The sequence below is a fragment of the Piliocolobus tephrosceles genome, chromosome 7 (genome assembly GCF_002776525.5).
Source record: "Piliocolobus tephrosceles isolate RC106 chromosome 7, ASM277652v3, whole genome shotgun sequence".
Classification (NCBI taxonomy): domain Eukaryota; kingdom Metazoa; phylum Chordata; class Mammalia; order Primates; family Cercopithecidae; genus Piliocolobus; species Piliocolobus tephrosceles.
This window is the reverse complement of record NC_045440.1, coordinates 111843266-111870773: the sequence shown is the minus strand read 5'-3', so window position 1 is coordinate 111870773 and position 27508 is coordinate 111843266. Positions and strand designations below refer to the sequence as shown.

The 27508-nt window shown below is 35.5% G+C and overlaps 1 protein-coding gene across 4 annotated transcripts in view; it reads right to left on the bottom strand.

Moving 5' to 3' along the window:
- EMC2 (ER membrane protein complex subunit 2) overlaps positions 1–27508 on the bottom strand; it is a 48813-nt gene that overhangs the window by 5639 nt on the left and 15666 nt on the right. For 2 of the 4 annotated variants that reach the window (XM_023225006.2, XM_023225013.3), the window contains exons 6-10: positions 12767–12852; positions 12556–12615; positions 6760–6841; positions 5829–5939; positions 3569–3673 (exon numbers count right to left, since the gene is read on the bottom strand). In XM_023225006.2, coding sequence (XP_023080774.1) covers positions 3569–3673; positions 5829–5939; positions 6760–6841; positions 12556–12615; positions 12767–12852 — 444 coding nt within the window. Of the gene's footprint in view, positions 1–3568; positions 3674–5828; positions 5940–6759; positions 6842–11518; positions 11824–12555; positions 12616–12766; positions 12853–27508 lie in introns of those variants that run through there. The other 2 variants (XM_023225020.2, XM_023225030.1) reach the window with 2 other exon arrangements.

Sequence of the window (27508 nt, the reverse complement as noted above, 5' to 3'; positions counted from 1 at the left end):
GCACATACAGTAAGAACTGCATATACATGTCCACCAAAAGATCTGTACAGCAATATTCAGTATAGTTTATTCAAAATAGCCCAAACAGAAAATATTCCAAATGCATAGCAATAACTGACTAGACGAAGTGTAACATACATACAATGAACTACAGTAGAAGAAAATGAATGAACTACAGACATAAACAAGGATAAATCCCGTAAACTGAATAATGATAGAAATATGCAAGACAAAAAAGAATACATACTGGCTGATTCCATAAACTACAGGGTTATAAATGAGTACTCTTAAGGAATACAAGAGGAGAAATTAAGAGGACTTATCAAGAGGGCTTTGGGATGCTGCAATGTTTATATTTATTAGCCTGGATACATTTACCTTATATTAGTCACTGAAAGACACATTTATTACTTGCATCCTTTTTTTTTTCTGTTACAATTCTTATTTCTATATTGTAATTTAGCAAAAACTGATTTTAAAATAGTTATGTCAAAAAAGCACTCTGAAGAGTTGTTTCTCATAAATGTCTTAAAAACGATTATGTAGTATGCATAGCATTACTTTTATATTATACAAATCTTACCTTTAAATCACACACTCCCACATACTCCCAAGCCTACTCTGTGTGGAACTCCATTACAGATCTGAGCTATCCCAAACTACATTTGAAGAAGCAGTCTCGCTAATATTTACAAGTACTCTGACTTACAATATGCCAACAAAACTAACACGCTTTATAACAGACAATAAAAATACACAAAGGTGACTTTCGATGATGTGATTATGGAGGCATTACATTTTTTAAATCTCCTCAATTTTCTCCAACCAGAAGGGCAAAAACGAACAACAAAAAGCCAGCAGCAAAACCAACATAATAGAACTCAAGCCCACAGATGACATTTTCAAAAAAACTAGGTAACACTCAATTTTCTAAACCCTAGAATGTGACTATGTCATCAAGAGCAGCATGACCTACAAAAGATTAACAACTGTGTGGTAGGAGAAATAGAAATAGAGGACAACCTACTACTCTACAAGAAACCAAAAACCAAACAAATTATGAATTCTTAACCCACGGAACAAGAAAACCTGAGATGATGCATCTGCCAAGGGCCTAGAAGTCTTCATAAGCTCCGAAACAAATATAAGTGTAAAAAACTATTCACAAATATGAGATTAGACAAGTCTAACCATCTACTATCTTAAAATCTCTAAAATATCTAGCAAACATCCTCTTCCAGAAGGACAAAACTTCACACTCTGAAGAAAAACAATTAAAAACTGAAACCAAACCAGGGCAGAAACACCAAGGCAAGAAGGAGAGATGGTTCAGATAAGGAGGGGTGAGAAAAGGAGTGATGCCCAGAGGCAGCAATCCCAGAAGAAAACAAAGCAAAAATGAAGAAACACAAACTGTAACAACAATATGTAACATTTAAAGCTGAGAGCAACACTTCAGAATTCAAGATCTTGAGGGTTCTAGAAATAGAACAGTGGGCTGAAGCCAGAAAATCTTTCTGGGTCACACTCAGTTCTAAGACAGACTCTACACTCACACTCAGTTCTAAGAAAGACTGGCTACACAAAGAGGTCGTATTTGAGTTCTCTTTAGCAAAAAAGGAGGTAGAAATAGAATAGCCAAGCTGGGAAAGCTACCCTAACCTATCTCCAACTTCCTGCCATTCCATAAACATCTCCTCCTAGTAGTCCAGGAAAACTACCTCATTTAAACATGGCGGAGAAGAAAAATATGAATCAACTTCATAAAAAATTATGGAGAAAACATAAAATACAGAAAACAACAAAACAATTAGAAGGAAAATGAATAATAAAGGACACAGAAAAATGAAGTCTAATATACTTGTAACTGAAACCCTGAAAAAGAAAACTAAGCAGAGAAAAAAATGCTTGTAATTCTATAAGCAACATCTCTCAACTAAAAGGGCTAAATTGATGTACTAAATGGGTGTACTGTGTATTTGGGAAAACTGACCCAAGAAGAATCAATAAAACAAATCGTAGTAAGACTACTGAATTTTAAAGATAAAGAAAAAATTCCTTTGGGTAACCAGACAAAAAGTTACTTATGATAAAAAGCAAGTCAAGATGGCATCATACTTCTTGACGGCAACATTTTATTCTGAAACAGAATGAGACAGTGGGGCATGGTGATGCCTGCACCTGTAGTCCCAGCTACTTAGGAGGCTGAGGTAAAAGGATCACATGAAACCAGGAGTTCTCTGCCAGTGTGGGCAATATAGCAAGATCTTGTCTATATTAAAAAAAAAAAAAAAAAAAAAAAACCCAACTGAACAATATGCTTAAGACACTTAGGTAAAGGATCAACGGGTATATAAAAAGCCAAACTGCCCTTAAAATATAAAGGCTATAGACAAATAAGGCTAAAGACATAAGAAGATGTGTTTTCCCAGGAGTAAATTTCTCATGAAAAATAATTTCCCAAAAATCTGCTAAGGATGAGCTTTAGAAAACGAAGACAAAAATGGAGAAGTTTCAGTAAAAGATTTGAAATATAAGCAGACTGCACAAACTTTGTTACGCAGTTTGATTGGTTTACTTTAAGGCTTTTCTTCCTTCTTTTCTATTTCTTGAGATACCTATGATTAAAAATATACTCACATACCCAATCTGCTTCTGAAATGCGACATAATTTATTTATCCTGAGTTTTCAGAATTAGTCTGTGTTTGCCAAACGCAGAACCACTGAGATTTCTAGATTGTAAGGTTAATTATGAAATAATAATACTAATAGATTCCTCTTGAGGGGATAAAAAGGTAGCCTTAAAACCACAAATTGGGCCAGGCGCAGTGGCTCAAGCCTATAATCTCAGCACTTTGGGAGGCCGAGACAGGCGGATCACGAGGTCAGGAGATCGAGACCATCCTGGCTAACACGGTGAAAACCCGTCTCTACTAAAAATACAAAAAACTAGCCGGGCGAGGTGGCGGCGCCTGTAGTCCCAACTACTCCGGAGGCTGAGGCAGGAGAATGGCGTGAACCCGGGAGGCAGAGCTTGCAGTGAGCTGAGATCCGGCCACTGCACTCCAGCCTGGGTGACAGAGTGAGACTCTGTCTCAAAAAAAAAAAAAAAAAAAAAACAAACCACAAATTAATCCCAGCACTTAGGGAGAGTGAGGCAGGTGGATCACGAGGTCAGGTATTCAAGATCAGCCTGGCCAACATAGTGAAACCCCGTCTCTACTAAAAATAAAAATAAAAATAATTAGCTGATCATGGTGGCAGGCGCCTGTAATCCCAGCTATTTGGGAGGCTGAGGCAGGAGAATCCCTTGAACCTGGGAGGTGGAGGTTGCAGTGAACCGAGATTGCGCCACTTCACTCCAGCCCGGGGAACAGTGTGAGACTCTGTCTCAGAAAAAAGAAAAAAAAAAAAAAAAAAAACAAATTAATTCTACACAAAACACATTTCATAAAGCCCTAAAGGCACATAAGTCCAATGCTAGACATCTGACTTTGTAGTTTGTAGAAACAAAACTAAGAAATACATTAACTGACCTACATAGCAAAATGATCAATAAATACTAACCTGATAAGCTCTGTTTATTTGACTAGCTGCCCAACTAGCATATTTCATGTTGTCCTTTTTCGTTTTTGCACTTGCTTTTGGATTAGAAGCAATATGACTTGCCGACTAAAAACAAACAAACAATAACATCAAAAGCAAAATTCCTTTTTTGCTAGTCAAGATAATCAAAAACATAAGGGACATGGTTGCAATGGGATGATAATAAAGAATTTTCAAAAACTGTACCAAAATAATTTTTAATATAAACATAAAATTGAATATTAGTGCTTAAAATGAAAATACATTGTAAAATATAGTATAAATCCAAAATAGTGGGAAGGGAAAATATATTTTAAATAATACCTAAAATTATTTAATTATGTATCTGTAACAGCTCTTAAAGGTAAAACTCCGTATCGTTTAAATAAAGAAGCTATAGAAGAACACTTTATAAACCAAAAGCACTTTACCACTGTAGGATATTACTGGTGTTATTTCTTGTTATTGAATTACATAAGCTTGCCTATGTCAGAATCACATAATCATTGAATATTTACAGAAAAAGGAAACTCAAAAATAATTTAGCCTGACATCCTACATTAATAGATAAAAGAAATTTAAGTCCAATAGGAGAGATTTAACTTGACCAAAGCAAAATAATGGGTCTTTGAAATAAAGAAGATCTTTATCTCTAATCCATTTCTCTTTTCACTATACCATGAGTTTTCAAACTGTGTTTCAGAGAACCAATTAGTCCCTGCAATTTGATCCACCCTCTCCTTTTTAAAAATGTATTTAAATGAGCAGTTCTTAATCTGGGATCTGTGAAAGAATCCATAAAACCCCCAAATCATATGCTAATTATTAAATGTATATATTACTGTGAAGAGTAAGATATAATTTTAATCCTATTCTTAAATATATTTTACTCTTAAAAGAATCTGACCATGTCATTCAAAAAAAGGTTAAGCCTTTGTTTTATGCCAGCCTGTGCTACACCCTCTTTCACCTATGTCTTCGTCTCTGCCAGTGAAGAATCTATATCCCCAAATCTGACTTTTATACCTCTATGACTTTAATGTTACCTTCTTCTTATGAATTTTAGTAGATGCAGTGGTTACGAGAAAAACTATGGACTTAACTTCCTGGGCTGGAAACCTAACGCAATCATTTAGGAGCTCTGTGCCCATCTTTGGGCAAATTAATTAAATCCGTGTCTCAGTTTCACCACCTGAGAATAGTATTGAGAGCCCCTACTCAAAATACTTGATGTGAGGATGTATTGATTTAAAATAAAAACTACAGGTCAGAACAATGCCCAGCACATAAAGTGCTATGTATAAACTATTATTGATAATATGTTGTATATTATATAGTTTTTAAAATTAGTATTTATTTGATAAAGAGATACTTCTATTGTAGTATATTTTCAAGCCATTGCAATTAGCTTTGCTAGAATCCAGGAAAATTTTCTTGAAATACATTTGAACCATTTTCTAATCATATTTTGCCATTCCTTTTTAAAAATTATTTCATGTTTATTTCTTCCTATCTCCGTTTCTTCAATCAGTTCTTTTTCATTGAGCTGCAACTAGAAGACACTTATCAAGAAGTCTGTCAAAAGAACAGGATAAATAAAAAATTCAAAGAACTAACTGACATATTAAAGTTTATTTTTCCCAGCCTTTCTTATTCTAGAGAGGCGCTCACTTTATATACATGTCTTAAAGGTCAGCAAATTATTCTTCCATTTCCCATACTCTTATTAATTGACTTTTCTAAACTCTGCATTTGGCATACTTAAACAAGAGATCATTACATACTTGCCACAATTTCCAAACTGTTTTTCGACACCATAAAAAATGTTTTAATTTGATATATTAGGGATTTTATTTCTAATGTCTTTTATTGGCACAGTTTAAAAATACGCCATACAACTATAATTTAGGAAAGAAATACAATAATGTTGGGCATAAATCCAAGAATATCAAAACAAGAAATCATATTTTTTTTTCCTGTTACTATTTAATTTTATAAGGGCAGATTTCAATTCTGATACGATAAAAGTTAGTTTACAAAAAAAAAGTCAAACAGCTAGGCTGTATTAACATTCAAAAATAAAACTGGCTTACAAGCTATTGCTCAGAATTAATTACAGAAAAAAATCATATACTTATTAATAAAATACAAAAAACAGGAGAGGAGTGATGGGAGGGGATAGTTGAATGGATTTTAAGTGACAGATTTTTAAAAATAACATTAAACATGCACCTCAACTCACCATATAAAGCCCAAACAAAGCTCTCATATTTCTGTTGTTCAGTTTCAATGCCTGTGCAAAATACTTTCTTGAAAGTTCGAGGTTTTCAAGTCCACCTTGGGTATATTTAACCTGTTAAAAATTGCAAAGTGCGGAAAACTGTTTATTTTACTACTTTGAAATATAGCATGGTTTCATCATACCACAGGCATTAAGTAATCGAAACAGATATTCTCTCTAAAAACAAATACAAGATGTTAAAAGAATTCACCTAAAGGTTTTTAAAGCTAATCTAAAATTTCAAACATAACCTTCCCCAAAAAAGCTATTCTGTTCTACGAACATTGAGATGATTGAGTAGTTTTTAAAACAAAAATGCTGCCACAATAAAAAGCCAGAATAATTTCTATTTCAGCTGCCTCACAAATGCTTCACTTCACATTGTATTTTCTATTACTGGCATTATAAATGTGGACTTAAATATTGAATTGTCCTTTAATAATCTGTACGGACATTCTTTAATAATGAATCTCTTCTAGCCTTACAGCATTCAATTGTACTGATATTCTTAACAGTATGCAAATTAAATAAATACTTCCTATGTCCCAACTGGCTTTAATACAAATTTCCCAGAATATGGATTTAACAATCATAATCACTATAAATGTCTCAGAAGCCATTAAGTGGTGGCAAATGTGATATAACTTATAATTAGGAAAGAAAATAGTACACAAATATAAAAATACAAGGAATTTCACTGTTTTAAGTATGTCTTAATTGAAGTATTACCACTGCAATGTTAAAAATTTTAAACTTTTATTCCCACAATGTAATGTTCATCAGATGTTTTAAATATATACTTGCTTAACATGAAGGAAATATTCTTAGTTCCGTAATAATACCGAATAGTAACCAAAATAAAATTACATGCCATTGTTCTGAAAACACTTACTTCAGCATACTGCTGACAGTATAAGTGGTTGTGTGGATTAGTCATCATTAGTTCCTCTAAACAAAAGGCTGCTTTTGCATAGCTAAAAACATATCAAGAGGAGAAATTAATTTTAAAAGTCACAAATTTTTATTTTAGTTAAACCTTGAAATAATTTAAAAACAACTTTAGTGATGTTAAACAATTTATTCACAAATAATTTACATAGCTTTATTAATAAAGTATTTGTCATCTGAAATTCATAAATATCAATGACATTAAATTTTATCATGAAATTAATAAACACAGGCATCTTAAAGCAGCCTGTAAACAATCAATAGATACTGCATTTTAAAAATTGGTTCACTCCTACTACATCTCATCATTACTAATAAGAAAGGCTTCAAGACCTTGGATCAAGTTGTATACAGAACAACTTCTGGAAGCTGGCTGATCATTTTAAAAAATATTCAAACAGCTAATGTGTAAGGAGAAAATAAATACTTTATTAAATATTCTCTACTCACTAAAAATTCTTCACAGGCATATATTTACCAACATATTCTATTACAAAGATTTCTCTCATTACTTAAGTTTACTGTCAAATACCAAATTATAATGAAGTTATAAATGTCTAAGCCCATGAAAAATAGATCAAGTTGGTTTTGATATACACTGTACTACTATTTAATCTTGTGGTAGAATAAACAAAAATCTTGCTGAAAACCTAAGAAAAGAGAACTGCCAGAAAGAGCTCTGGAAAAACATTTTAAAGCATGTGGCTATAATTCACTAAATATATTTTAAATGTTTAATGCCATGTGCCTATCCTCACTATCTACAGGAAATCCTAATGAACACAGGTGTTACAAGATTTTTTCCCAGTGAGGAAGTGATGACACTACCCAACAAAAAGAGGTTACCTAAAGTTATTTTTGGCATTTGTTACCAACATACAAAAGTATCTACCTTTACACTAATGCGTGATATACTTTTAAAAATTATTTTCCTGTTTCACACAAGTATAAGCTAACTTTTAGTAATTGCTTATTAGGTGTCATGCATTTTCTAAACGTGTTACATGTATTAACTCATTTAATCCTACCAAAATCCTAGGAAGAAGGAAATTATTATCACCATGCTAGAGCTGAGATTACTGAAGCACAGAGCTGTAAACTGAATCCCAGGCTGTGCCACTCCAGACAGCTTGTACTCTTTAACCACTACATATGCTGTTTATATGCATTACACATAACATTGAAAAACTGAAGATGTCAATGGTAACATGAAAATGTGTACAGCAGTCACACCCAAAGGGACTGAGGAAAAAAATACACCCTGCAGATTACCTAGTAATTACAGGATTTTAAATTTATGAAGGACCATATATATATACTCTCATCTAAGATCATGCAGCTATTTAGCCCTTTCCATTTTTAAATTCAAAACCTAGCATTGGTTCTTGACACGATAGGTATTTAGTAAGACTGAACAAATGACTAAATAAATGTCTAAAACAAATGTATTATGATTACCTACTTAATATCTATTTATCACTCTAAAAGAAAAGGGAAAATTTGTCTCTACCTTAAAACACTTTATCAAAAGACAGTTCTCTTCTAAACGTGTTCCTTTAATTATAAAGTATGATACCAAAAATTCATATTGAGACTAAGAATAAAAGTTCTTAGAGATTTAAATGGGCTGAGCATAACTGTGACACTGGTGCATAAAGCAAGATAAAATGGGCAGGTAGTAGTAGTTCTTAGGGTAAAATGAATACCAAGATATTTTATCAAAAATCAATTAGCATCACATATGAGAAAAGGATTCCTTCCCCCAATTTTACAAAGTATGGTATCAAACTAATTTTGTGGATAAAATATAGAATTAAATAAAATTAGAGCTAGAAGGAGCTCAAGAGATGGTCTAGTCCAGCTTTTCTAGGCCATTGTTAGGCCACATAAAAAGTGACTATTTCCTCAATCTTGTCAGGGATAATACATAGCTAGTACTATTCTAGGTGCATAGAGAAGTTAATTCATTATATACAGTGACTCAACAAGACTAAGAATAGAGAAGTGAAAATAATTTGAATCTACTTAAAACAGAATAACAATTGTTATTACAATGTTAGAGTCAGGACTAGAACTAAATAAAGTTTCCTCTCTTCCTTACAAAAGTATATATAACTAAAGGTTACAGTATTTGGTACTGTGTGTTACTTTACCAACATCACGATTTTTCCTTATAGAATTGTGGTAATTCCCTTTGATATGGAATTTTAAAAGGTTGGACCTATGAAAAGGAACTATAATCACAATCATAATTAATGTATTATACTAAACTGTTCCTTGCTGTATAGTATTTAGTTTCAATTACAAATCGAGTAAAAAAATTTTGTCTTCATAATGTGAATGTATTTTTGCTCACAAAGGTTGAGTATCCCTTAACCAAAATGCTTGGGACCAGAAATGCTTCAGATTTCAGAATTTTTCAGATTTTAAAATATCTGCATTATCTTACTGGTTGAACATCCCTAACCCAAAAATCCCAAATCCAAAATGCTCCAATGAGCATTTCCTTTGAGCATCATGTTGGCACTCAGAAAGTTTCAGATTTTGGAGTATTGTTGATTTCAGATTTTCAGGTTATGGATACTTAACCTATAATACATATTGGTAGTGCTGACACAAAAAAAATTAACTGTAGTTTTAAAACTTTAGAACAAGAGTCTCAATATAGTCAATGAGTGTAACATGATACCCCTGGAATAACTAAAAACAAACTATAATTTATAAATCAGAAACGCACTTATAAAAGTAACTTAAAAATATAAAACGGTTATATGGCATAATTCTATATCCCTTTTTCTCTCTATAAAAATATTAAATAGGGCTATATGAAAATTATACTACAGATATTTATTTGGAGTTAAAAATTCCAGAGCTGGGCATAGTGACACACCCGTAGTGCCAGTTACACAAGAGGCTGAGATGGGAAGAGCACTTGAGCCCAGGAGCTCAAGTCTAGTCTGGGAAATGTTGTAAGACTCTGTCTCTTAAAGAAAAAAAATAGTTCAAGATCTAGGCTACCAAAGCTGCCTGTGACCTATTATACTTAAAAAAGCCTATAACTGTTCATACTCACAGAAAAGAATATCAAATGTTGCATATATCTAACATTTTCAAAACTGCTACATTTTTGCCACTGTGTCCAGGAGACTGGTGCTAAAACTGATATCCTACGATTATTTAACATTCCACCAAAAACTCTTCCTATAATGACTTGCTCAAACATGTCAAATGAATCATGTGAACTGACTGTAATTTTCAGTTTCAAAAAATCTGTAGATATGTATTTCCACTCACCTAAACATAAATATTCCTTCTACGTGTTCAATTATAAACAATAAATGGTCATTTTGTAACTACCTTCAAGACCAAAAAGACTTTCCTGATACTAGATAAAAGGGTAGGCTGACCATAACTATCATTTCCTCTAAAAAAATTTTTTCAGGTGCTCCTACATCTTCGTATTTCTTGATTTTTTTGAGATTTCTCAGTTCATTTCTCTTAAGTGTACATTCACCTCTATTTCAATAAACTCTTTAGATTCAAAACAAAGCAAAACTGAACGTGGTGCCACATGGTGAAACAAATAAATAAATTTAATGGTAGGTTAAAAATAAGGTATAACCTAAATTTGATGACGAAATAAATATTAGAAATACATGCAAAAACTAAAATTGCAAATGAAGTAGGGGAAAAAAGGTGATATATATTTTAAGCTATTAAAGGATAGCAGACATGATAATGTTAAAAACTGATGAATCTGATTTTCTAAAAATGTAAAGTTTCTATAATTTTAAGAAGTCAGTATTTAAAAAGCATATAACAAGGATATACTTTTGACATATGGTTACTCTCCTTTACAAAAAGAGCTCTTAAAAATGAACTAAAAATGTAGAACCAATTTCACCTATCAAACTTGTAAAGATTAAAAAAGAATCACAGTATCCAATATTGTTAAAGGACTCTAGTAAATGCTGGTGTGCTAATAAACTGATGTTAATTAACATTCTAGGGAACAATCAGGAACTATATATCAAAACCACAGAAAATGTACCTCTTATTTAATCAAGCAATTTTAGTTCAAAGAATGTAACTCAAGGAAACAAAATAAACATGATCACTACAGCATTATACATAAAAATATAAAACAACCTTTATACCTCCCTAGGAAACTGGTTAAAAATACTAGGGTAAACCGGTAAGATGAAATAATATAAAACCATTCAAAACACACTGCAGATTGTTATAGTGACAAGAAATTTTTGACAAAATATAAGGGAAAGCATAAACTACGAAAGATAGTTTTATTTTGGGCTTTTGTTTTAAAAGGTAAGGAAGGACAAAAATCAAACTATAGTTAACTTAGGATGCTGGAATTACATGTAATTTTTGTCTTGGTCTTTATGCTTTATTGTGTTTCTCAAATTTTCTGCATTAGGTATTCCTTTAACTTGAAAAAAAAAATCCTTGTTAATTTGAAATGTTTAAAAATGCTTTCAGTCAGAAAAGTTTTAAAAAGTACAAAAAAATGTTAAATATCAACTGTTTTAGAAACAAAATAAAATTAATGCTAATTATTTTTACTATATTCTAAAAATTCAATTTCATGTATTTAAATATAAGTATTATACACTGTCTCACATGCATAAGAAATCATAAGTATGTTTACATATGTGTACAAACAAGCATATCATCTATACTGAATGTGATTCAGGAAATAATTTCCTAATCAAAACCAGAGTATCTGTTTCAGAGTATAGCAGAGAACTTCAAAAATAGTTCCCAGAATATAGTACACATTCAGTAAATCACAGCTATTACTTTTATTTTAGCTCCCACTTTTCTTAGACTTATGCAAATAGACTACTTCAATCCTCTCTATCACATTATATATATAGACCACAGACAACAGACAAATGTCTTCATTCTATTTCTCATCAGTTGTTTGTAGTATAAGAACAAGGTTAAATATTCATGCACAAGAAAACGTGCATAACAATCTGATTCTATTCTGTCAAAAAAGAAAGAAAAGAAGCAATGTCATATACTTCAGATTCAGAAGAACTAAGAAAAAAAAGAAAAAACATGCCTCTAGATGGAGGTTAGCATTAATGCTGTAATATTAGCAAACTTGCACTAAGACTCTGGACTAATCCTCTCACACTGGGATTTCCTCCTGTCACTACAGCAATAAAAAAGCTAACAAAAACATTAAACATCCAATAAGCAAGATCCTACAGCATTCAACATTCTTGATTATTCTCAGTTTTTTACCCAGGCAACAGAATGCTTCTACTTTGGAAGAGTTGATTCTCTTAGTACTAAGGCTAATACATGCATACAATTGACAGAATTTTCAAACAGCAGGGAGTATAATACTCTTTGTATTATAAGAACAATCTGAACTCTAAAAATTCACAATTTTGATTCACCAAAAATAAACTTAGCTTAGCAAATGCAGGCCTTTTTACTTCCAAAGAATGCCATCTATATTTGAAAGAAAAACTTATTTCCTAAACATAAACAATATGGCAAAACACAAATGACCTAGTTAAAGCTATTCACATATTATGACCAGCAAATTATTGATTTGTTTTCATTTAATTGTTGATTTGTTTTGTTTTTCATTTCAAACTACATGATTCACACCTTCTCACCAATCCTCTGGAAACCACAGTGCTTTCTGAACTTATAGTGATGAAAACTGCACTCAACAAAATGTTAAGTGTGTTTAATAACTTACTCATGTTCATTGATGTAAAGTTCTGCAAGTTCATGCCAGGCTTCTTGGTCTCCAACAAATCTGGTGAGAGGAAAAGAAAAAAAAAGTAAGTGTGTAGATATTCTGCAAATGAACAGCATGAAGACAAACAGGAAAATCAAATGCAAATTCCATTTTAATTAAAAAAGATTTATCAGAATAACAAAACACGATCCTCTTGTAAAACACTCACTGTTCCAGATATTCATTCAGTTCCCGAATGGCCTCCACATTTTTCCCCTGGGCTTTTCGAATGGCAATCTTACGCTTTCTTGCAGCCTGTGGGTTGACATTAATAAAGGATTAGGCCCTCAAGATTCCTTGGGGTTTTGTAAAGAAGGTAATTTGACTGTGCAAATTATTATCTCAATGCCAGAGAAATTCCATTATAGAACTACTGCTAGTGAGAGTTTATAAACATACCCTATGACATCCCACTGGGGAATTCAAACATTCCTCTAACAATCACATATGCTTTACTTTTGATGCACACAATGTATGCACCGTTTCATCCAAATAAATAACCATCCAGATTCTGATAATTACTAGCCAGCAGGGAATCCTAATCTTTATCCAACTTAAAGTCCTTTACTGTGTCTCATTCATAAGATCTGTATCCTAAGAGGTGGAGGAATGGTGGAGATTAGGGGGAAAAAAATCTCACCATGGCATGGCCTTTGAATATCATTATATAAATATGGCTTCTAACAACTTTTTCACAATTTTAAGAGAAAATCTACCCACGAGTCTTTCACAATAATAATACAGTCCTGAAATATTGTATAATAAGTAAAACAATTAAAAGTTGTATTCTAAAGTTTTTAAAACGATAAACATAAAAATCAATGCCATTTATTGTGCATTCATCAAATATGTACCAGACTTCTACTGTTCGCTAATATTGTGCTACACAATGAAAATATAAAGATAAAAAAGAAATGATAATTCCTTGCAGAAGCTCATTCCCATGACAAAAACATACCAAATAAAAACTTTAATGCAGTAAGAGCAATGACAGAGATATCTAGGGTGTCATGAAAATAAGGAAGAGATCCTGACACATGCTGTGGCAGAGTGGACAAAGTGGAAAGACAGAAAGCAAAGATGGTCCCACACATGATACCCGTACTGAAACAAAGAGTAAGCAGACATTAAAAAACAAAATAGGAAGCTATTTACGGAAACTGCATAGTGGGAAGAACACACGAGCAAAGCCCTTGGAGAAAGCAGTACTGTATGTAATCCAAGACTACAAGTTTGAGGCTGAGGTAAACAGTCAGGGACCGGAGCACACTGTATAAATTATTAAATTTACATCCCCTCTATGTTTGCTTCAAATACAGAAGGATAAACAATGAAACATACTATAACTGAGGCCAAGCTAAACTTACTAATTATGAATAAAATTTCTTACTGTTTTATATAATATTCCACAAGATGCAGACAGAAGTAAAATGGATATGGCCTCTTTAGAGTATCAAGAGCTACTCATTATGGGGTGGGAGTGAGTGATGTGGCTCTGAAGAAATGAAAGTGAAAGTTTAGAGAAATCAAGAGACTAATAAACAAGGGTCAGAGCAATGTTTATAATAATTGTGGCAATATTTGGGTAATTCAAAATGATGTCTTAAGAATATATATCCTTAAGCATATCCTGAGAGTAAAAAAAAATAAAAATAAAAAATAAAAAAAGAATCTATATCCTTAATCAGGTCATGCCAAAGGCCTTAGCGCAATGCCTGTCACAGAGTAGGCACAGGCAAGTATTTTTAATTTTTTTTTTTTTTTTGAGACGGAGTCTCGCTCTGTCGCCCAGGCTGGAGTGCAGTGGCGCAATCTCGGCTCACTGCAAGCTCTGCCTCCCGGGTTAACGCCATTCTCGTGCCTCAGCCTCCCGAGTAGCTGGGACTACAGGCGCCCGCCATCTCGCCCGGCTAGTTTTTTGTATTTTTTAGTAGAGACGGGGTTTCACCGTGTAGGCCAGGATGGTCTCGATCTCCTGACCTCGTGATCCACCCGTCTCGGCCTCCCAAAGTGCTGGGATTACAGGCTTGAGCCACCGCGCCCGGCCATATTTTTAATTTTTTAATTTATTTATTTTAATTAATTATTTATTTAATATTTTAAATAACGTATTTTAATTTTTAAAATAAGTTTACTAAGTAAAACAAAAATGTGCCACAATAAATGCAAAGTTTTAAAAGTCTCAAGAACTCAGAAGTAAAAGTAAAGCTCTGAAAGTAACTCAAACCCTAAAGCCATTAAGAATTTTAGACTTAGGCCGGGCGCGGTGGCTCAAGCCTATAATTTCTGAAAGAGCCTTAATTTCTGAAATCAAAGTTCCCCTGAGAGGTGGGGAAGCAAACCAGGTGAGTCCCATTTTTATCACCCTGGCTCACTGCTTTGACAGTTTTAAGGGTGTTGTGCAGGAAGGGGAAAACCAAGTTGAGCCAAGTTCAGGAGTTTAGGAGAAAGAGCTCAAAGTCCATGATGATCAAAGAGGCTGGACTTCATAGGACAGAGTGCCAAAGAAAGAAAAATATAGAATAAGGACTCTGGGGCTCTGCAGTGTTCCCCTTGAGTACTTAGTTTTGTACTGATCAGTGCATGCGGGTGAGGAAACTGCCCAAGGCCAGGGAAAGAAACACCAGAAAGGGTTAAGGGGAACAGTGCACACCACTGATACAGGGCTGGAAACAGTCTCTTCTACCAGCCAGCCTGGAAAATGTCATGATTCATGGGCACTGAATAGAGTATCCAGAAGGATCTTGCTTCAGTAATGGGGTATAATGAGCCCTGGTCTAAACACTGTTCTGGATCAGGTCTAGCAAACACTCAAAGGTTCAAACTATTTGCAAGTAACTTAACTGCAGCCCAGAAGAAAACTCAAGAACATAGGAATACAAACATAGAAAGAGAGGCAAAAGGAAATCTTCAAGCATGGCTCTGTTCACTATCTTGATTGTGGTGATGGTGTCACAGGTGTACACAAACATCAAAACCTACTAAATTGTACACTTTAAATATGTGCCATTTATTCTATGTCAATTACATGTCAAAGCAGTTAAAAACTAGCGCTAAGACGACTACATGTTAATAGTCTTGAATATTTAACAACTTTGATTTTGCATTTCTTTTTTCTTTTCTTTTTTTTTTTTTTTGAGACAAAGCCTCGCTTTTGTCCCCCAGGCTGGAATGCAATGGTGCTATCTCTGCTCACTGCAACCTCTGCCTTCCGGTTCAAGCGATTCTCCTGCCTCGGCCCCCCAAGTAGCTGGGATTACAGGCGCCTGCCACCAAGCCTGGATAATTTTTTTATTTTTTTAGTTAAGATGGGGTTCCACCATGTTGGCCAGGCTGCTCGAGAACTCTGACTTCAGGTGATATACCCGCCTTGGCCTCCCAAGGTGCTGGGGTTACAGGCATGAGCCACCACGCCAGGCCAATTTTGCATTTCTTTCTTTTACTTTTTCTCCTGCCAAAGTTATCATTTTCTCTAAATAGTTTGTTTAGATCTATCTTTACAAAAGTGAATTAAAATCTTAAAAATGAAAACTTCTGCATAAGTGATTCTAATATTTGGAGTTAAAATCTTTATTATAAAGTACAAAACTTCAAAAAGTACTCATTATGATATAGGATAAATTATTTTTTAAAAGCCATTTAAGGCTGGACGTGGTGCTTATGCCTGTACGACTGTAATCCCAGCACTCTGGGAGGCCAAGGCGGGCAGATCACCTGAGGTCAGGAGTTTGAGATCAGTCTGGCCAACATGGTGAATCCCCATCTCTACTAAAAACACAAAAATTAGCTGGGTGTGGTGGTGTGCACCTGTAATCCCAGCTACTTGGGAGGCTGAGGCAGGGGAATCACCTGAACCCGGGAGGTAGAGGTTGCAGTGAGCCGAGATTGCACCACTGCACTCTAGCCTGGGCAACAGAGTGAGACTCGGTCTCAAAAAAAAAAAAAAAAAGCCATTTAAAGTCTTAAAGTTTTGTCACATAATTCAAAGCTTATGTAAAATTTTAAACAATATACAATGTATCATACATTAAAAAATCAATTATAATAACAAAAACACTGGTTCAAAAAACTAAGATAAAAATAGAAACACACATCTTAGTTTCTGTGCATTCATACAGAGCAGTAATGGGCATTGAAGAAGTATATACTGCAGTTAGGTAGCCATCTGCAGAATAAATGAATACATCACAAATTTTATAGCTGGAAAGAAATGAGGAGCAGGCAGTGATAATTACATCTCTTCATTTTATGTAGACAAAAACCAAAGCCCAGTCTTACACCGTAAATCCTGGAGCTCCTGAATCTGTTCATGTCTCTTTTTTGCCATAGTCTCTTGCTCTCTGGACACTTACTACCCAGTTGTCCAACTCCTTATTCATATAATGTCTAACTGTGAATAGAGTCAAGTAGCGTATCTCCCAAAAGCCACACAAAACCCTAGGTTTTGAATGATTATCAAGCAACTAGAATGAGCCTCAACAAGGCTTCTTGTGGCTGTTCAGTCTCATTTAGAGCACACAAAAAATGATTTTAACAAATACCAATTTTGGGATTCATGCTTGTAATCCCAACACTCTGAGAAGGCCAAGGCGGGAGGATCACCTGAACCCAGGAGTTTCAGAACAGCCTGGACAACACAGCAAAATGCTGTCTCTACGAAAAGTTTTAAAAGATTACTTGGGTATGGCGGTATACGCCTGTAGTACTAGCTAATCAGGAAGCTGAAGTGGGAAGACTCCTTGAGCCCAGGAGTCAGCGGTTATAGTTAGCTATAATCGCCTCACTGCAATCCAGCCTGGGCAACAGAGTGAGATCCTGTCTCAAGCAAAAAAAAAAAAAAAAAAAATTCTATCATAGCTTCCTTAGCATAATATTCTATACAATAAAAATTATGCTTAGATTTTTAAAAATAAAAACAAGTTATTCATCTTCACATACTCTTCAATAGTGGCAAGTAAAGTCTTGTTAAATGACTAAATTTAAATAATAAAATTTCTGTAGGAGTAACAGCTGGTTGTCATGTGTTAACTACCTACTCTCAATTCCATTTATTACCATTGCTTCTTTCCTCATGATAAAGAGCCTTAATTTCTGAAATCAAAGTACTTATCCAGAGTTTCTTACTAACTGTACAATCTTGGGCAAGTCACTTAACTTCTCTATGATCTTGTGTGCCTATAGAATAAAGACAATATCTGAAAGGACTATGATAATGAGATAATAAATGTAAAGTGTTTAGCTCAGTGATGGCCCACAGTAAATATCTGATAAACATTACCTTTCTTCATTATCACGTCATCATCATTTTCTTCAATTCTATCACTCCTCCTTTCACCACTTTCCTCATATTTATACTCTGCTTTGTAGAAAGCTGCAGCTTTTTCTCAGTTGTAAAGTAGAAAAGAAATCTGGATGATCATATAAGCTGTTCTTTTAACTGAACACACTTTAATGTTTTGAAAAATTCACAAAATCAGAGCTTGCTAAACAAATTATATCATCCCTTAATCAATGCTAATAATTACATTTTTTGACCTCACAAAGTTTAGAAGATTTTTAGCCAACACTAATTCAAATAATTTGTCTGCGGCCCTAATTGATGTTCTGAATAAACAATCTTGAGGTATTAAGAAACACAGCAATAGTTCTGAAGAACCCATGTATGATACTGAAAAACATGCTACTAAAAGAATACCATGAATCACAAGCAATGTACTCCATTATTCAAAAGTAAATCAACTGGCCAACTACATAGATCCTATTCTATTTTCTTCAAAGAGCATTGAATACATAAGGTTCAATCCCTGGCTTCAGAGAATTCACATTCTTTTAACTGAAGTATGTGCTAAATATAATATAAATAAAGCTGAGAAGGAACTAAAAAGTACTGTATTGTTTAAACTTTGGAGTGAGCATAAAGGTTATTGTGATGTTTACTAAAACAATCAAAGGGGATGTGGCTACAGGACAGCTAGACCCTGAATAAAGACTAGAACTGGAAGAGTCATGCTCCTGTAAGATTTTTCCAACTAAAGATACATATATATACACTAATGCCAAACCATAAATGGAAACCTATATAATTTGTTTCAAACTTTTAAAGACCATGAATAAATCTTCATCCAATTGGCTACATGCCTTGTATAATGTTACACAGAATAGGGCTAGTTAGCAATTTTTTTTGAAAGACAATTTTTTTTATTTTATTTTAAATAAGCTACCTGGGGGAAGAGATATTACCTAGAAAAGGATTAAAGGATTAAGGCAAAATACAATCTAGAATCTCCCTCTTGCCTCACTCCAGACTCAGGGACCCAGAAGGAACTGGACAGTTGACCAGCAAAAGGAAAGCAGAATCCAGGTTCCCTGCCTCCAAGGTTTATACCTAGAAGCCTGAAAAATGTGGCATTTTAAAAGCATCTTCCAGAGCAAGATACCCTCTCAAGGTAACTGGTCTTACACACTTACTGTTTATGGAACAAATGTCTGACTGTGTACTCGGGTGTATTCAGCAGCATTGTTGCCTGCAGTTCCTTGTGTTCACCAGAGATACTGAGCTCAAAGAAGAGGTTTTACTCTACTCATCACTGCAACCTGCACATTGATCCACAGTCACACAGAGGCCTGTGTTCTGTTCCCTGTAAAGGGAAACATGTTCTGAGCCTGTCTGCCTCCCGTGGCTGCACCTGGTCCTCCATACCAACCCCTGGGGGTGTCCACAACCACTTGGGACAGAAGAAGGTGGAATTTCAGACAAGAGCTTGATTGGATCTTCAATGACAGACTTGGACTAGCTGTGGCCCACACATCGGCCCCGCCCAGAATTGCCAGGAGAAAGTTTTGCTGGCCCTGGAGGTAGCGCAGGGCCTGCCTCCCTGCACTGAGTCCAATAGGCACAAGCAGGCTGGCGTATGGCCAGAGTGTGTCAAAGCCCTCTGATGCCTTTCCTTTACCTTTTTTAAAGAATCCCAAATAACTCAAATGACTCAAAGGCGAAAAAGTTTTACCAAAATGAACCCTTTTTCAGTTAACTACTAATCAAATGGATGTATTTGGACCCTCTCAAGTTTCTTTCCCTAGTTACAGTGGGGAACTGGCTGAGTGTTAACTGTGGGATTCACTGCACCATCTTACCCTCAAGACACGAGAAGTCGAAAAAGATGAAAATGTAACCAGCAGAGCTGGGCTTAATTCCCACGTCACAGTGTGGTTCCTGCTACAGGAGGCTACCTTTCTCAGACAGAGATTTAATAGGGAATTGAAGGAATAGTTAGGGGGCCAGGGAGATGTGACTGACACCGGTTTTCAAGGTGAATGAGGGGTTGGTGGAGGGTTTGGTGCTACAGCCAGTCAGGACATTTGCAAATTCAAATACATTCCTGTGTGAGGCACGTTACCATTTATCAGTTTTTGTGAATATGTGTATTTTAAGCAATAAGATTTAGCTGGTCAAACTTTTCTAGGCAGTCTCAGTGATGCATTTCCTGTGTTGTGACTGTTCTGAAGACAGAGTGGCTCTAACCACTGTGACAGCCTGAATAAAAACCAACCCCCTCCCCCACCCCCCCTCACCAAAAAAAAAAAAAAAAAAAATCTTTACCCTTGGCACAGAGAAAATTACATCTAATTCATAAATAAAACTACAAATATTTGATATATCACAATAGGCAGAGTTCACAATTCAGAACAAAATCTGATGTTTCTGAAGAATGAAATCAACTAAAAAACAATAATTACTCTGCTTTCTGAAAGGCATTCCTTCAACAGTATTAACTGGAAGCCAACCAAATGCTGGGCACTCTCCCACTCGATGGATATTATTTTTTCCCCTTAAGGAAGATTCAAAGTATGAAAAGTTAATCATTTTCAAAACGCAAGCCGAAAAAAAAAAAAGTGCAAAACTGGTACTGGAGTAATATAAATAACAAAAGCTGTCAGTAGCCCAGTCCCCTCCAATTCCACCTGTCTTAGTTTTGGATTCCCATAATCTCTAGCCTAAGAACAGCCTCCAAATTACTTATCTCTTCTCATCTCCTTCAAAATATATCCTATTTCGATGACACATTGTCTCTAAAACTAACTGATGGTATTTACCTAATCAAAATTTGACTTCATACTCCATTCTCTAAGAATAAAAATTAAAAATTACCAAGTTGTTCACAAATATAGACCTTCTTTTTGTACTTCTAGCTACTCTGTACACTGAATCAACTCAGAGGTATAAAATACTGTCTTCCTCAGAAGTAAATTAGTGGAGGAGGAGAAGGTTAACCAGGCAGAGTACCAGAACCTTGCCCTATCTTTATCAGAAGAGAAATGAAATTTGAAAAAAGTGTAAAAGGAGACAGCTCAGAAAGAAAAATACAAATGGTGGTTTAAGAATATTAAAAGATGTTCTCACTCCTGTAATCCCATGGTTGTTTAAGAATACTAAAAGACGTTCTCACTCCTGCAATCCCAGCACTTTGGGAGGCCGAGGCGGATGGATCATGAGGTCAGGAGATCGAGATCATCCCGGCTAACATGGTGAAGCCGTCTCTACTAAAAACATACAAAAAAATTAGCCGGGCGTGGTGGCAGGCACCTGTAGTCCCAGCTACTTGGGAGGCTGAGGCAGAAGAATGATGTGAACCCGGGAGGTGGAGCTTGCAGTGAGCCAAGACCGTGCCACTGCACTCCAGCCCGGGAGACAGAGCAAGACTCTGTCCAACAAAAAAAGAGAATATTAAAAGATGTTCAGCAGTACTCATAATGCAAATTAAAACAAAATAACATTTTTAACCAATTAGACAGGCGACTATTAAAAGAAAAAAGCTGATAATATACCACGTGACAGGATATGGGGAAAGTGGCACTCTCATATGCCACAGAAAGTGGGTACAGATGAATAAAAAGCCTTTTCAGAAGGAAATTTGGTAACATCAATCAAAATTTAAAATCCATGGACCTCCTGACCCAGACATTTCACCTCTAAAGATTCATCCCACCAATGACATCCATGGAAAAACTGTTTCTGAGAGGAAATACCAGAATCATCCTAAGGGTTCACCAAGGGGACTTAGTTAAAGAAACTTTTTCATTAAGACAATGCAATCCTACTCAACAGGATAATGTAAAGGATGTGATGACATGCCATGATCTTTAAACTATACTGTTACATAGACTATACCACATTTGCAGTTTTGCTATCCTCCCTGTCAGAGGAATACACACACACACACACACACACACACACACACACAAGCACACCTATTTGTCTGTGCATGAAAAAATATATCTGAAAGATCACATAGAAAAATCATTAACAGTGCTTGCCTGGCTGGGCGTGGTGGCTCATGTTTGTAATCCCAGCATTTTGGGAGGCTAAAGCGGGCAGATCACTAGGTCAAGAGATCAAGACCATCCTGGCCAACATGGTGAAACCCCATGTCTACTAAAAATACAAAAACTAGCTGGGCATGGTGGCACGCACCTGTAATCACAACTACTCGGGAAGTTGCATTAAGCCGCAGCCTGGAGACAGAGCAAGACTCCACCTCCAAAAAAACAAAACAAACAAACAAAAAAAACGGGGGCTTCCCTAAGAGAAGGAGTACCTGAGCTCAGGGATAGAGGAAACCTGAACTCAGGGATAGAGGAACAGACTTATTTTTTTTTTACCATATCATTTTATATTGTCCGCAATTTTTAACATACGTATGACTTTCTCAATAGAGTATTTCAGAGCTTTCAAAAAGATGGGGAGAAGGTATGCCATTCCACCATTCTCTCAAATAAAAAATTTTGGAACTTCTATTCTAATTACCTTATTCTTTTTTTCCTAAGCAGGCCTTGTACTTTGATAATGCTAAGGTTTATTCATGCATTCACTTGGGATACAATGTCTTTCTATCATTTAAGTCACACTCATTCCTTTAAGGCCTTCCAGACTCAAAACTCATGCAAGTTACCAAAGAAAGAGAATAAATCAGTTTCAAAGTCTACAGCATGTTCATCATATCATGCTGCCTCACCAGAAGCATAGAAAAGGCTAATTCATCCTTGTGTTTGTTCCCACTACCATGCACACTGCAAGCATAACAAATGTTCTCTGAAAGAATAATGAATGCATGTGAATAGGAAGTACAGCTGCTTAAAGCTTCAATGAACAACTTCATTTCTATACTGGATATCCAGAAAAACAGAAGCATAAGACAAATAAAAGGTCATGTGATCACTTTTTGACAACGCAGAGAACAGTAAATGAGAATAAAACTGGACATTCCTGCCTTTGGGATACTAAGTTGCTTTGGAAAAAGAAACGGTGATGTCTTCTACACAGTAACTTTAACCGTTGCATATTAGTGAGCCTACTTATAGACTTTATTAGTTCTAGGTCTTTTATGGCTATGTTTTCTCCTTCAATGTCTAGCACAGTGCTTCCTAAGGATGTAGGAACAAAAACAGTATGTCTACTCTTAGTAAGGGCAATTCTTTGATGGTTCATGAGAGGTATTCAATACGTGTTTATAGAAGGAAAGAAGGGACTGAGAAAAGACTAGATCATGTTTGATAAAAAAAAAAAATAATACATTTAGCAAAGCTGAATTAAGTCGCCTTGCTCTCCAATGTTTACCTACTGGTAGGGGATTTAGTTACTATAGGGAGTATCCCTTATACAAAATACTTGAAACTAGAAGTGCTCCACATCTCAGATATTTTCCAATTTTGGAATATTTCTGTATACATGAGATATCACAAAATTGGTTTACATTTCCTATACACCTTCTACACATAGCCTGAAGGTAACAATTTTATACAGTATTTTAAATAATTTTGTGCAGAACACAAAGTTTTCCTTGTGTTTTGACTGCGACTTATCACATGTGATCGGGGTGAAATTTTCCACCTGTGACATTATTTCATTCTTCAAAAAGTGCTGAATTTTGAAGCATTTTGGATTACAAATTTTCAGCGTAAGGATGTTCAATCTGTACCACTTCACACATATTCTATGAGAGGAAACATTTGGATTTTTCTTTTAGCCAGTTTTAAAAGTCACAAAAGGCAGTAAAATATGAAAGGTACTACAAAGACAGAGCAACAATTATATATTATCTTATATTCTGAAGAAGTGAAATAACTTATTAAAAATTTCCAATGTAAACTGAGACAGAATTAAAATATTGTATTCCTAATTCCAAAATTAAATTATATTGATTTTTAACCTGGGATAAGAAAAATAAAATTCAGAAGCATTTTCAAAAACTTGATTTCAGTTTTTTCAATCTATAGCTAAGTGAAAAATGAGTATCTTTGAAACCACAATGAAGTCTTACAAATGAAGAATAAGTACATGAGAAAATCTTCAGAAAAAAAAAAAGGGTGCTTTTTCTAAGAAACTGTTGAACTAAGACAGATGGTAAGCTATTAGAATTGTAAGATCAGAAAATTATTCAAAAACTTTCCAATTTTAACTTTTTATTCTCAGTATCTACATAAGCTTATAGAAGCTATTTCTTATTTTTATTTTTTATTAGATAGGTTTGCAGCTGTCAAAACTTTTCCTTGAACCTTCTATATTCTGTGAATCTTCACAAAATAATGAAAGTTCTCAGCAACAAAACAAACACATCAAACAACAAAACAAACACATCAAACACATACACATTCTCACACACACATACACAGAGACACACACACTCACATGGTTTGGCTGTGTCCCCAATCAAATCTCATCTTGAATTGGAAATCCCACAATTCCCATGGATCATGGGAAGAACCTAGCGAGGTAACTGAATTATGGGGGCATCTCTTTCCTGTACTGTTCTCATGATAGTGAATGAGTCTCACAACATCTGATAGTTTTTAAATGGGAGTTTCCCTGCACAAGCTCTCTTTGCCTGTTGTCATCCATGTAAGATGTGACTTGCTCCTCCCTGCCTTCTGCCATGACTGTGAGGCCTCCCCAGCCATGTGGAACTATAAGTCACCTTTTTCTTTGTAAATTGCCCAGTCTTCTAGGGTATGTCTTTATCAGTAGAATGAAAACAGACTAATACAGTAAACTGGTACCAGTAGAGTGGGGCATTACTGAAGATACCCGAAAATGTGGAAGTAACTTTGGAACTGGGTACTGGCAGAGGCTGAAACAGTTCGGAGGGCTCAGAAGATGGGAAAATGTGGGAAAGTTTGTAACTCCCTAGAGACTTGTTGAATGGCTTTGCCCAAAATGCTGATGACACAAACAATGAAATTCAGGCTGAGGTGGTCTCAGATGGAGACAAGGAACTTGTTGGAAACTGGAGCAAAAGTGACTCTTGTTATGTTTTAGCAAAAAGACTGGTGGCATTTTGCCCCTGCCCTAGAGATGTGTGGAACTCTGAACTTGAGAAGGATGATTTAGGGTATCTGGTGGAAGAAATTTCTAAGAAGCAAAGCATTCAAGAGGTGACTTGGGTGCTGTTAAAGGCATTCAGTTTTCAAAGGGAAACAGGGCATAAAAGTTCAGAAAATTTGCAGCCTGACAATGCAATAGAAAAGAAAATCCCATTTTCTGAAAAGAAATTCAAGCCAGCTGCACAAATGTGCATAAGTTACAAGCAGCTGAATGTTAATTCCACAGACAATAGGGAAAATGTCTCCAGGGCATGTCAGAGGTCTTCATGGCAGTCCCTCCCATCACAGGCCTGGAGTCCTAGAAGGAAAAGGCAGTTTCATGAGTCAGGTCCAAGGTTCTGTGCTGTGTGCAACCTAGGGACTTGGTGCCTTGCATCCCAGCCACTGCAGTTGTGGCTGAAAGGGGCCAACATAGAGCTCAAGCCATGTCTTCAGACGGTGCAAGCCTCAGGTCTTGGCAGTTTCCACATGGTGTTGAGCCTATGAGTGCACAGAAGTCAAGACTAAGGTTTAGGAATCCCTGTCTAGATTTCAGAAGGTACTTGGAAATGCCTGGATGTCCAGACAGAAGTTTGCTGCAGGGGCGGGGCTCCCATGGAGAACCTCTGCTAGGGCAGTGTGGAAGGGAAATGTGGGGCAGGAGCCCCCACACAGAACCCCTACTGGGGCACTGCCTAGTGGAGCTATGAGAAGAGGGCCACCATCCTCCAGATCCCAGAATAGTAGATCCATCGACAGCTTGTACTGCACACCTGGAAAATCTACACTCAATGCTAGCCTGTGAAAGCAGCCAGAGGATGTACCCTGCAAAGCCACAGGGGTGGAATAGAAGACCATAGGAATCCACTGCATCAGCATTACCTGGATGTGAGACATGGAGTCAAAGGAGATCATTCTGGAACTTTAAGATTTGACTGCCCCACTGGATTTCGGACTTGCACGGGGCCTGTAGCCCCTTTGTTTTGACCAATTTCTCCCATTTGGAATGGCTGTATTTATCCAATGCCTGTACCACCATTATATCTAGGAAATAACTAACTTGCCTTTGATTTTATAGGCTCATAGGTGGAAGAGACTTGCCTTATCTCAGATGAGATGTTGGACTGTGGACTTCTGAATTAATGCTGAAATGAGTTAAGACTTTAGGGGACTGTTGGGAAGGCATGATTGGTTTTGCAATGTGACATGAAATTTGGGAGGGATCAGGGGCAGAATGATATGGTTTGACTGTGTCCCCACCCAAATCTCATCTTGAATTGTAACTTCCACAATTCGCATATGTCATAGGAGGAACCCAGTGGGAGGTGACGGAATTATGGGCGTGGGTGCTTCCTGCACTGCTCTTGTGATAGTGAGTGAGTCTCTGATAGTGAGAGTTGATGGTTTTAAAAATGGGAGTTTCCCTGCACAAGCTCTCTTTGCCTGCTGTCATCTACAGAAGATGTAACTTGTTTCTCTTCACCTTTTGCTATGATTGTGAGGTCTCCCCAGCCATGAGAAACTCTAAGTCCAATAAACCTTACACACACAAACACACACACAGACACACAAATCCCTACACAAACCCCCACACACCCACTCAAAACCCTAAGAAATTTCCACAGAAAATCTCCCTAGGGTGGGAAAAGATTAAAAGTAAGCAACTATCATTTAAGAAACATACCAAGTACTATAATACATAAGTATTATTACAGAATATCAAAGGAAATAAGCAGAGATAGGGGATTTATGATCAATGCCTGAGATAAATGTGCTCTAGAAACTATAGACATCGAGTTACTGTTGTTCAATTACTAAGCATTTTACATTTTAAAATCTAGTCAGACATTATGTAAGTTTTTTTATGTCTATTTTTAAAGAAATACTTGCCAAATAAGAGAAAAACTTCATGCATCTTTATTGTGTTAATATAACAATTTCTCCTTCTATAAAAGAAAAAAAACTCAACCTGGTTTTTGTTTAAAAATTTTAAAAATACTTATTTTCTTTTAGCAGGCATATGTGTGCATGGAAATAATGACACAAAAAACATTAAAATGACTGACATATTATCTAAAGTCTCTCTGTAACGTTTTAGTTACAAGGTTAAGTCTGAGGGAAGCTATTATGGCAATAAACTATAATAATGTTCTCAACATTAAAAACAGAATTCACCAGGGTATTTTTCAAACAAATACTACTATATAGGTATCTTTAGAACAAATAATCTATCCAATAAACTAATATACTTGTTCAAAAGTACACTAAATTAAAAGGGTATGTTTCTTCTTATTCATGTATAAGACAGCAAAAAGCAAAAACAAAATAAAATGCCTTCATTAATTCCATATACGAATTACTGAAATGGCTTTATTTTTCATTAAGACAACTAAAAAGTAACTGCACAAATTAAACAATTTATTATTTCATAAACTTCAAAATATTTTATGCAAACACATAGTCTACTCTTTCCAAATCACAACTAGGCCCTTTCCTAATAAGATATCTTCTAGAAGTCTTTTTTTTTTTTTTTTTTTTTGACGTGAAGTCTTGC